General features: G+C 42.1%; 1 protein-coding gene across 5 annotated transcripts in view; it reads right to left on the minus strand.

Annotated features, from left to right (window-relative positions):
- PPHLN1 (periphilin 1) overlaps window positions 1-13,191 on the minus strand; it is a 715,827-nt gene that overhangs the window by 618,368 nt on the left and 84,268 nt on the right. For 2 of the 5 annotated variants that reach the window (XM_078674290.1, XM_078674287.1), the window contains exon 3: window positions 8,536-8,656. The exons of 2 other annotated variants lie outside the window; for them this stretch is intronic. In XM_078674290.1, the coding sequence (XP_078530416.1) occupies window positions 8,536-8,614 (79 nt within the window). In that variant the 5' untranslated portion in view covers window positions 8,615-8,656. The remainder of the gene's footprint in view (window positions 1-8,535; window positions 8,657-13,191) is intronic. One more of the 5 variants, XM_078674288.1, reaches the window with a different exon arrangement.

Here is a 13,191-nt window from a genome sequence, read left to right on the forward strand (position 1 = left end):
TGAATTTAAAAATATGCATTATATGTTTAGCATTATTAGACTGCTTGTGCATATAGTACACGTGATAGTACATGTGATTGTGTTTCATATATTTTATAATTCCAATTTCTGGATACATATGATTGTATTTTGGGGTGGTACGGTATACACAAACGCTATTGGTTTCACTATGCCTAGATTTGTAAATATGGACATAGTCTACGTGGAGTGGGTGTGATGTATTCCTATAGGTACTGTATCGATTCCCCTATTCCTGACCCTGGTTTGGTTAATAATTAACTAGCAGCCATCCAACGGTGCAAAAACCGTTATCTGATTAAGCCACACCACGGCACAGAAGCGCGTTATCTGATTAGGTCATGACGCATGCCATCTAATTAGACAAGCGATATTCCTCCAGCCCCTGATAAGGCATACGGAGTTCTCAAAACAAATCAAACCTACAGCGACCTGGGAAATTCCCATAACCATTGTTTTGATTTCACCGAGGACTTCAGCAAAAGAATGTGCGAACGAGCCCGTTCAAATGACATCCTTATTGACGTATATATGTCCATCCTTACGTCAATCTCGGCACCTTTCAGGTATAAATATTACCGACATTGCCTTAAGCAAACACATGCGGTGGTGACGAGATCGGAGCAGCGAGACGTGCTGAGGAGCCCAGCAGAGAGCGAAGCCCACAGACGCTGCCCCGCCTTCCTGACGCGCTGAGAACGAGATACTGTCTTTCTCCTGCCGAGAAATCCAGCTCCGGCGCTTCCATGCAGCCCTCGCAGGCAGCTGGAATATCAAGACCTGGGATAAGAGATACCAGCCCTCCATCATTCTAGATCTCAGGTACAGAACTGAATAACCCCATGCAGAGAATTCTCGAATCAGTCCCTTGGCAAAACAAACTTAACTTAAACTGCTACTTATCTACTCCCGCCCACGTATTAGGCTTAGGTCAGGTACATTGGGGTAGGCGTGGTTAGAAGCACCAGTTGAGTACGATTAGTCAAATGTATATATGTATGTATCTATTTTATCCATTTTAAAGTATCATATGGCTCAGAAACCATATCAATGCTTTTACAGTATTATTTTATAATTCTGTCTCTACTGTATGCACTTTACTTAACTACAAGTATTGCAATAATAGCGATTCATTTCTCTTGTATGAGAAAAGAGACTGATCAATAAATAACATCTTTTATTGAACCACGCCCATCTCCTATTTCTCTACAAACTGGTGAAACTAAGAATGCACGTACTGACTGAGTAAAATAAGTTGTCTATTGTTTTCACACGACTCTAGAGATACACTCTTGATTAGGGGAGAGCAAAGTTGTCATGTTCTATGGTTGTCAGAAACTAAATCCCTTCTTGTCTATCCAGGGAGGTTAAAATCCTCCTTGTCTATTCGAGAAAGTTTCTAGTGAACTCTGAGCTAGCTGGCAAACACAAACCTTTAAGTCTAATATCGTCGGTAGAAGACCTAGTTAACCTCTGCCCTAGGTCTATACTATTGAAGATATTATTCCAATGCGCAGAGCCTATTGGGATAATAGGAACTACACTACAGTGGTTTTTGCATTTGTCACCCCGAGAGGGATGGGTATGCTCAGACATGAGTCCCATGCTCTCCACACCACTGGAGTCAAGCTATCCTGGCCGAAGACGGCTGATAGCCAGAAACCAGTCCTAGGATGCTTGATTCCGGTCCAGGAAAGACATGGCTTGGCAGTTCGGGCTGGACTGTTCCCATGAGGCACAGGGTCAAGGCTGATTTGCATATGGCCATGTCTGAACTGGGGTCGTGTGGAGTGCAAGAAAACAATGGATTTAGGCCCAGATCTCTGTACTGGGGTGAATGTATGACCTTGTTCTGCATTCTGTCCATCAACTGTTGTTTTTGCAAAAGAAATTTACGTTACAGTTTAAAAAAGAGAAAAGCAGGGAGTTTAATCAGGTCAACCCACTCTTTACAGTGACTCATAAAACACTCCTGAGCAAATTCGAGAAGTGTCTAGTCAATCGAAGGGCAGGGTGATCACTGAAAGCCTGCAAATGGGCACGGTTCAGCGCTTCATTGACAGTAAGCCTTTAAGAGTAGCACATTTACTATTTCGGATATCCTGCATGTACTTTCAATAACAGCAACACCTCAAGACCAGAAGAAAGGTGTCAGGATCATTGTATCATGGGGAGAGTAAAAGAGGAGGGCCTATCATCCCCTGGACCTCGTTACTGCTGGCCGAAGATAGGATGTAGGGATACCAGCAGTTGGGGAAATTAGGGCCTGAAGTACAAAGAACTGGTCACAAAATACTGGTTTCAATTTGCAACCAGTGTATTACTTTAAACTGAACTATGTACGCGAAGGGCGGTTCACAAATTCCAAATCGCAGTGGGTTGCAATTTGACCCATGGATATTAATTAAGTAGGTAACAATCTGCAACCCACTATGATTCATAGCCATCACAGGGATGGTGGCCTTCTGGGGTCAGCAGGCCACCAGGTTTGTGATTACTTTTAAATAAAGCAATTATATTTTTTGAATGCAGCCCATTTTGCTTAACAGAAAACGGGACAAAAGCTTAGGTAACATTTTTTCAAGGGAAGCTAGTGCCCATGGGACCACTTCCTACTCTTAAAAAATGTTTTGTCAACATTCTCAAAGGGGAAGGAGTCATTTGGGGACCTCTTCCTGTTTGCAAATGGATTACCACTACATTTGTGTAGTCGGTAAAATATTAATGTTTTGTGACCGGATTTCAGTTCCAAAATATTATTGCACCCATACCAAATCAATATTTGGAAGGGATGCCCCAAGCACGTCCCTTCCAAATACTGATTCAGTACGAAAAAATTGCTATTTCTATTTGTTACAGATCAAAAGGCCTTTTTTTCCCAATCGGCCCAATTTTGGGAATCTGAACTTTTGCAAATGCTAACTTCTGACTTGCCTTACCCTCACACTTGTTTAGCCTTCATGTTGGTTCCCAGATGTAGAGAGAGGTTGAGGTGCAAGACACGATGTGAACTACACTAAGTGTGGCACAGTTTTATGCATCTTCCTCAGTCTGTCCTGCATTACAAGTACCTAATGCACTCACGGACCGGTCATATACTCAAGTATGATCTTTTTTCTGCTGGCGCAACACCCAAGAGTTACCAGGTTGTACTGAATTTTATTCAAACATTCTTTTGATCATGGAGAATGTAAAGCCATAGATAGGCCAGTCCTGCTATGAGTTGGATGCCTTTTTCAATTTACTTCGATCAACTATTAGTCCTGAAGCATCTAAAGGTGGCTTAGAATATCGCTAAGACTGTAAATACATGTTTTAATTATGAAATAGCTAAAGAACAAGTAGATATATCAACATGCATAGAAGGTGATGAATGGAAAAATACATGGATGTAATCAGGAATCCAAACAATGTATTTTTATTAGGTCTCGGGCCTAGCTGACACTACGCAAGCAGTGTCGCGCAGCCAGAGTCCTTTTTTCCTGGGGTTTTGAAAATGGACCTGGAAATTCCACGCAGCTTGTGCGTGTAATTTCCTAGGTCCATTTTCATTGGCCTTTGCGTGCGTGTACTTTTAAAACAGAACACGCAATAGGCCATGGGCGGTCGCGTAGCTCCGCCCATGGCCTAATGGTGTCTGTTACGCGCACCAGAAGCCATATGTCTTTAATTATCACGGCCGCGATAATTGAAGACATATGCTTGCAGTGGCGCGCGCACCACTTGCGGGCTTTTTACACTAGCGATTGCAAAAGCGATCGCTTTCAGTGTCAGTGCTGCTTGTTTCATCCATATAAGCAAACTAAAAGGTTGTCTAAAGTGCAAGTTCAACGGGCGCCTGTCATCGCTGCTGTGACGGACAAGATATGGACGTTGATTGGTCCTGTCGCCGCCCTGCGGGTGATGGCAATTGGTGGCACAGATGGCTCGGTCAGTGGTCTGTTCTACGCATGCACCGAACTCCCATGTCGGTGCTGTTGTCATCAGCCACTCTACCTCAAGAAGGGAAAGGCTTCCAGCTCCCCCTCCTCCTTCTCCTCCTCTCGCTGTTTGTACAGCTCGGAGGAATCTGATCTGTTAAAGTATTTCTGCACTTTCGGACAGATTCCGCCAAAGCTGCGCACACATGTGCTTTCTTTCCTTCAAGCCAGAGGCTGATCTGGAATAAAAGCGGCATTAGTGAGCGTTGCACTGCCGTCACCCCGAGCTCCCAGGCCCAGACAGGCTACAGGTCAAATTCAGTAGCGCTCGCCTGATTCGATTTTATTCCTGGATGCTTTTACGCTGTATTTAGAAGTTGGTGTGCGTGCTCCTTTAAATGTCCGTCAATTTCAAGGTGGCTGCTAGTGAATATTCTAGGGGAGCTGCTATGATGGCTGACCCTCGGTTATGCTTTCTTGCGTCTGTCTAAACTCTGAGCAGTGTGATTGAGTTGGGGCAGGATGTAAAATACGTTGTCTCTAGGCGCTAGAGCTGTGTAATTCTATGAGAGTTCCCCCAAAGGGACCACTGCTCCATTTTTAGAGATTGTAAACCAAATTTATTTTGCTATTTTGTAAAGTTATTATTTATATGAAGTCCAAACCTGTAACAGTACTCATGTGCTTGAGGGCGTGCGACGAGCTGTGGTTTGCTTGGAAATATGGCAATCTATCAATTTCCTGTAGGAATACAGAAGATCGCGAAGGTGGGCTGGCCTGTTGGAAAATTAGGGGATTTACCTGCAGGTTGGTGCTTGTGAAGTATCTGAAGACTGGGGTAAGTCCTTCACATGTTAGTCTTCTTGGCCTGTGGGTCAATGCAGCATGTCAACTGGGACACTTATGTGGTCTCATGGTGTAGTGGAAGTGGTCTCTTGAGTCGTTTGTCTCGTGCTGTTGATAAAGTGGAATCCTTGTATGGTCTGTTCCATACTTCTGGAATCGGAGATGGTGTGTGTGTTCTGTCTCATGCTGCAGGCCACTGCATCAGTCACTGATAAAGCCAGGGGAGTGGGTTTGTAGGATCAATTCTGTGAGGAGTGTGCACCCTCATCATAGAACAAATCAATACAATAGACATTTCAGATGTGTGTTGTGAACTAAGCGATCGATTTCACTGCTGCTTTTTTTTTTAGTTTTATTTTAAGCCGCTCACACCTCAGGAGTGCTGTTGAAAACATCTCTGTTCTTATCTGAACTGCTATTGTAGATTGCAGCTTTACGACTGGTAGTTAAAGACTGAACCATTTCAGAACAATTTCAGACGAGTGTTCGTGTTTTCATTTTTTAAATTTAAACACATTCACTCGATTTGCTCAGAGAGTGCCACTGTAAACATTGCTGTTCTTTGCTAGAGTATTACTGTAGTTTGCCGCTTCGTGAATCCGTCCTTACTGGTAGTTAAAGACTGAGACATTTTAAACAATGAGCGCTTGTGTTTTCATTTTTTATTTTAAACATGTTCACCCGATTTGTTAATGCAACTGGCTAGGTATTTTTAGGGTACAGCAATTCAATATCAGAACTTCACCATGGCCACCGGATGTCACATAGTCAACTAAGTTCTGGGGTGAGGTCTATAAACGCGCAATGACGAACCGCAAGTACACGCCTGGGAAAGAGTTCAACAATCATATTTCTTATAAAAATCTGATGATTGAGGTGCACAAGGTCAGTGAGATCTGGAGGTGTTTTCAATGCTGCAGCGTCTCCATTGCTTGTTGCTTCTTTTTAACACAATACGGGCATATGACATCAAGGGGGGTCTTCTTTTAAGAGAAGAATAGTTAATAGTTTCAAAAGGAATCCTCATGCTGGCATTAGCTCTGTGTATTTTCTCCCACTCTGTATAGGTCGTGTGTGTTACTTATCACTTAACACAGCATTAGAGCACTTATAGTTGGTCCCTCCAGTTGACTGAAAAAAATCTTTTGTATATCCTATGGCAGCATTCGTGACAACGCATAGCTCTCTGTGTTTGCATGCAAAAGGCTCTGAGTCATCTGCATGGTAGAGATTAGCTACAATGTATCGGAGCAGTTACCTTTCGCTCCGCTTTTGGTTTATTGTTTGCAGCCAGTGGTAAAACATGCAGCATTGCAGAATTATATACTTTTGCATATAAATTTTTTTTGTGTATGTGTATAGTGGATTTATAGTGAATTCCTTATTACAAGTGACAGTGTATCTGAGCAGTTATTATTGGCTCTACTTACAAATAACTCACTATAGTTTGGGACAGCCATCTGATAACATCATTTGGATACAGAGCATCGGAGCTTTCAGTTACTGCAGCCTGAGCACACTGGTTTCTCCCCCCTTTCACTATGCAATAAAGTTGTATTTGTTTCCTTCTATATTATTTGCATGTGTGTGCCTGTAAATGCAAGTGAGAGCTAGAAATTGCGGGTGAGTTTAGTTGTCGCTGTACCTGTGATACTGCATTCAACAGATAAAAGAGCGGCAACCACATCTTCTAGTAGGCTGCAATAAGCTTGCAGTACCTTATGTGGCTCATAGAAATCCCTTTCGAACTTCAGAGGGACACTTAGTAACAGCCGCACAGCCACACACACACAGCCACACACACACAACCACAGCCACACACACAACCACAACCACACACACAACCACACGCACACAACCACACACGCACACAACCACACACGCACACAACCACAACCACACAGCATGAGTGCACAATTTCTACAGGCACACACCACCAGTGCACACATCAATTGTTAACGCATCCACGATTAACTATTGTAGCAATCGCAGTATGGCGCACTTTACTTTTAAACATATTCATCTAAAGCGCAGCATGCAACCATTGCTACAAAAAGAAAAAAAATTTGGCCTACAATTTATAGACTTTAGTTGCAGCTTCACAGCAGGTGACCGTCAATGTTCCCCCATGGGTGACATGGTGATAGAGGGAGGAAGGCGTGTGGTCAGCAGGTGCTAAGACCAGTCAAATAAACGAACAAAAGAGTAAACAACTGAATCCCTTTTTGGGGTTTCTCTAGGATCTCTCCATAGACATTTGAAGGAATGCCATATCTATTTCTAGTTTTATATACAAGGAGTGGTGGTTGTAGTTGCATGATAAGGAGACCAAAGGTTTTCAAATGTTACAAGAATCTCACAAGCCTTTAGTGTGTAATTTGCTATGCAGAGGGCTGCCATGTAGATGCGATTTGATTTTCACATGATTCTATTTTGCTGCAGTCTTTAATTCTGGCTTTTGAGATTTAGCTTGTGGATTTCCGTAGGCACCAGCCTTTCTGTGGCAGCCTTCTTGAAATAGCTTCTCTCTGGTAGGTGGGACCATCTGCCTCTTCTTTCAGTGCTAACTCTTGCAATACTTTCTCTCCTCTGGTTGGTTGCACCTTTTCCCTCCATCGCTACTCCAACCTGGCCATGAACGTGATGACAAGAAGCCCTATAAGGGCAACAGTTATGTGTCTTGACATCTGTTTTCTTTTTTTAACCTCAAAAGATACAGATTTGGAGATGAGCTCCTACCTAATGTTTTTTGTCACCAAAAAGGCAAAGCTATCCACACAGCTCCATTGCTACACAATTCAACTCCACACATTTCAAATCCACTCCACATAATTTGACATTAATCCACAAAATTCAACTCAACAACACAATAACGCAACACACCACATACATCTAATCCATACTACAGAATTCCACATCATGCCACAAAATTCTACAGCACACCACATAATTAAACTTCACCACATACCATTACACCTAATTACACTTAATAACACACAATCCCACTCCACACAATAACAGTAAACTCAAAACCCCATAATTACTACCCACAACATTCTACCATGCCACATCATTTCACTACACAAATACACTCCACACCACACAATTTCACGCTACACAATTCCACAACTAACAACTCCAATCCAGCCCACATAATTCCACTACACACCACATGCATACACTCCATAACACATGGCTAAAAGACATTGTCATTTACAATGCCATTATCTCTAACTCAAATAAATCCGAGACCTAATGCATTTCCAATGCTTTTTTTTCTTCAAATTGGCAAATTTGCGTTCCAGTGCATGACAATATGAACCATTAGCAAATTGAGAATCGGTATGCTGACAGCACCGTAAACCTACCTAAAAAATCTAGCGGTCTACTAATGGTACACCCATCCCCAATTTCGAACATATCCGCACTTATACAATTTCTTTTAAAAATTAGAATCCAAGCCTTAATTCGGTTTACAATCAGCATATTATGAATTCCTGGTTTCTCCATCAAATCACAGTACAGTAATCAAATACAATGTTTAATAGTTATTCACACCAAGTACTTTAATGTCAAACACACGTTGCAAAGATTAAGATGGAGTTAACAATTAATTGATTAATACGATAGAGAAGCAAATTTAGGAGTAATCAGTTACCCTGTTTCTTTTGCTAAAAGGAAAAATATAATTACCTTAAATGGTTGTGTGCTACCTAAAGTCTAATCTGTACAGCAAGTCAAGAAATCAAACCTGGTATTTGCTGCAAACCTTGTAAGAGCTGCATAGCATAGTCGTTCCCTTCCTCAAACAACTCGCTCTCCAACTCCATTTGCTCTTTTCCTTCAGCTTTTTCTTCTTGATCCCTGCACTCCTGAGAGTTACACATTTGGAAGATGGAATTACATAATCTTACTCATAATCTGAGCTAATTTATACAAGAATAGACAAACTCATCCAGCACAGTGGTTCTCAAGTATATTGGGCCTGTTGCAAAAAAACAAAGGAGTACATTTCTTGCATTCTTAATGTGCAAATGTAGGCTAACTGATTTGCTTAAGCAAGTTTCTCATTTTTCTCTGGGCACTCTTTTTTCAACAACTGAATTAGCTTTATTTGTTTTCAATTATATCCTCACTTTTACTGACAACTCACATCTTTTCTTATTCTCATGGGTTGGATGGACCCACTGGCTGAGAACCACTGATCTAGATATGTGTAGCATTAAAATGAAGCCTTAGCAACAACAGCTCTCTCTCCCTCACACTCAGGATGGAAGAAATTATTTTAATTTTATGAGCTAGGTGTATTTTGGGAGAGATCACACTAACTGACAGCAAATACAAACAAGCATTGAAAATGCAATAGGTCTCGCAATAGAAAAGTTTGACCTTTTGGTGTTGCAAATGTAAAAAAAAAAATGTTTATATTTTTTCAAATTTTAAAAGTATCAATTCTGTTTTTTGTAAAGTGAATAGTTATAAATCTACCAAATGTTACATTTATAGCATTAGTAAAGTTACATGTTTAGTTTTGTCCTTTTTTACATGTATTGATGTGCAAACTCACAATTTTGTGTAAAATGTTATAAATAAAGGATAGTGACCTAATGTTTTTAATTTTTAATGGTAAAAGTTTTTACATGTAAAAAAGGACAAAGCTAAACATGTAACTTTACTAATGCTATAAACAACTACAGGCAATGGCATAATGGAGAAATTAGGGGTGAAAAAGAACCTTCAAAACTGAGATTTGAAATGTAGAGTGGAGGAAAAAAAGAGGCTCCTGGTGGAATCACCGTTAAGGCAGCCTTGGTACTATGTAATTCTGGCTTAACTGGCACCCTAGAAAAACTGCATGTATTTATTTATAATAAACTAAGGACTGAACAGTACACATGCCGCAGCTGGGTAACAATCTGTGCAAATTCCAGGAAACACCAGGGACTGATGCTTGTGGCCAGTCAGCAGGGAACGATGCTGGTAATGGAGGGTGGGTGTGTATTGGAATGAGCGCGAGGTGTGCGTCTTGTCTGTGCTGATAAGCAGGGAGCGTGGGGAGGAGGGAAGGGTTGTGAAAAGCAGCAGCGAGGAGAGGGGGCTGTAGTTGCCAGGAGATGCGGATGTCACCTTGCATGATTTCCAAGACAAGCATCAGCCTGCTGTCAGTTTAGTTCCGTCGCTCGCCCAACAGGGCAAGAAAACCGGCTCAGATGCCTTATGACTTCCCGGCCATATCACTACAGGCACACTAAGAAAACAAGCCAAAATGTACCTAGCAGATCGTAAAGTAAGGAAATTCTTGAGCAATTTATTTCAAACAAGCACTGGTAAAGTCAAAGTGGCTTTTGTGTCAGAGAAGCACGTGTTATTCAGCAGTACGTGTTGCCAAAACCTGCCCAAAGAAGATCTTACAACGAAATATCTTGGACCACAGTGCCATAAATAAGCTGAGAGGCAGAAGAACTCTCAAAGTAGTATTATAAAATCGAGTCAGAAGGTAACGTTTGTACTTTAACTGGTGATCTTAAAAAGCACACACTGCAAAATATTAGTTAATTCGTTCCTTCATGAGGCAAGATGGCGTCGGCGTGGTCAGTCGCTGACTGAGCGCTCTCTGCTCTCCTGGACCCCTGCCCCCTGCGTGAGAGACCGAGAAACCGAGCGAAAATGGAGAGACCTGCCGGTCTGATCGTTATGAGATAACTCATAACTCATAACTTGTGGAAAGGGGAAAAAATAATCTATTGAAAGGGACTGCAAAAGGAACTGCGGAAAAGACTGTAGCTGACCCAGCTAACCCTTGGCCCTTTTTTTAATGGATTCTCAGTCGAGCATCGGTGCAGATACCTTCGGATGCCGCTGACACTCTCGGATAACGCCAGCTGGTGTTCTTTACAAGGGTGGTCTGTGAGAAAGCTTCGCTGGAGAGAGAACTGCGGAATTTCAAAAGAGGCTCAAAGGACACAGATGGCTGCCCTTTACCCCCCGCCCCTGCCCTAACTCCGTTTCGTGTTTTGGAGCTATCAATCTCCGACTCGGCGCCTGGAGCCTGGTGCTGGTGCTGAGGTGAAAGACAGACAGAAGGTGAGGAGCGGGGCGCATTGTGTGGTGGCGATATTATTTGACTGTCAATGTTTATCAGGGCAGGGCAGCATAAGTAGTATAAACTGATTAATCGTAAAAAAGGGATCTCTACCAACGGCCCATTAACCAGCTGGACGCCTTCAATCGTGTGTAGTTAATCAGCATTAATCGGCATTCAGAGACTCTAACCTTCAGCTTCAAAGAGCGCTGAGATTTACAAGCGCTGAAAAGAAAAATAAGAAAACAAGTGAAAGCCGAGGGAGGGTGTCCTGCTGAGGTCGCCACTTTTGATCTGTTACATCCACCATCCACCATTTACACGCAGGAGCTAAACAATAAGGTGTAGCTGTGGGTGATAGACATTAAACTGTTGTAGCGCTAATTACAATACAACGACCCCTTTTTTGCTTTCAGCTTTGCTCTGCCGGTTCTATCAGGGGTGCAAGGAGGCTTTTGTACCCGTTCTGAATTTGTCACCAATCACCTGTGCTAAAGACTACGTAGGACATTTTTGACATTTTTGAGGGGGGGGAGAAAACCTGGACTTTTCTTAAAAAAAGGGGAAAAAAAAGCCACAAAAAAAAAGCCCAACACACTACAATGCGAGAGGGGCCTCGGCGGAAAACCCAAGAGCGCTACCCGCGGTGCCTAAATATCCCTACACGACAGCAGTTGGCGGAGGGAGAGATAAAAATCTCTATATCGTGCTCCTTGAATATCGCAACTAAACTTAAGGGGTCCCTCAAGTGCTTTCAATCTGACAGGCAGCAGGCGCAAATAAAAAGAAATCTTGAAAGTAATATCATTAGACTCATTCCTCTGTGCCAATTGAATCACAATCGAAACGCACAAGAACGGCGCATCACATTGAGTCTTTTGAGTGTAGTAGAAGAATTGACAAAACTGGCCAACTCAGGGCGTGGATTAGTTGCATTGCAACCAGCTCAAATAGCCCATACAATAGCAATTGAGCAGAACAAAAAAAACGAATCTAACAAGCAGATTATAGGGAAAGAAGAAACAGTGAAAATGCAGGAAATGGGCACAGAAAAAGTGGAGAGTATTCAGTGTGATCAGATGGCATCACGTGATCTAAATGCAGTGCCTGACCTACCCGATCCACCTATGCCACCTATGCCCCGATCAAACACCCTGAATGTCATGAGTACCCAATGTATTGAAGAATCTGAACCTGACGAGCAGATACATGAGGCACATGAGGCACAAGAATCGGATAATGCCCAATTACTAAAGCCATTACAGCAGCGACGAGAGACTAGAGGAGCTAAAGCAAGGGAAGTAAAAAATAAGGATCAAGGACAAGCCAAAGGAAAAGATAGAGAAAAAGATAACGAAAAGGAGAAGGACAGAGGAAATAAAAAGGGTCCAGAAAAAGAGAAAAATAAAGACAAAGACAAGGACAAAGGTGTCATCCAGAGCTGCAGTGAGCAACAGGGAGACCATGATAAATCTAAAAAGGAGAAGAAGAGTGATAAATATGCACTTAAAGGTAATGGCATAGAAATAGAGAAAAGGAAAGATAAAGTCAAGGAGAGAAACAAGGAGAAGGAGAGGGAGAAAGACATTGAAGCCACTGAAGAGCTGGAATTAATGGCAAAAAAAGCAAAACGGTTACAAACCATCAAGGATTTGAAAGCAAATGCAAAAGCAACCTCGACGGGACAACCAACTACTTCGCAGCCTAGTATATTAAACATCTTTAGCCCACTGCCCAAAGCTAGGGCAAATAAAGGGCCAAGTCAAGGGCTAGTGGTTCTGGATTCAATGATAAAGAACAGGGCAACCCAAAAACCTGCTCAGGGGATGAACCCTCATGTAACATCGAATCCTCCAACGGACAAACTGCCTTTGCCAGAAACTGATTCACACTCAGATGAATCTGAAGCAGATATATACGAAACTGGCATATCAACTTCTAGTGAGGCAAGCAATGTAAACAAGGAACAAGACCAAGAAGTATCAACCCAGGAAATATCAGGTTGTTCAGGCACAAGGAACATAAGCAATCATGGGCAAGGAAATACACCAAGGGGGAAAAAACTAGAGAAAAGAAGAATAAGGAATAAAAGATTAAATAAAAGTACCTATGAAGAAACAACCGATCAAGGAAGTAACCCAGAATCCATCAATCCCCGAAAAATCCCAAAACCCAAAAATAAATTAAAGGGGGAAAAAATACTGGCTCAAGAAAGAGAGGAGGATCCAACTGGGGACATCTCTCAATATGATGAAGAAATAGGAGAAGTGGCCGAGCCATCACTAAAAGATATATTAAGCTCAATAAAAAGACTGCATAAAGACG

The sequence above is a fragment of the Lissotriton helveticus genome, chromosome 1_1 (assembly GCF_964261635.1).
Source record: "Lissotriton helveticus chromosome 1_1, aLisHel1.1, whole genome shotgun sequence".
Classification (NCBI taxonomy): domain Eukaryota; kingdom Metazoa; phylum Chordata; class Amphibia; order Caudata; family Salamandridae; genus Lissotriton; species Lissotriton helveticus.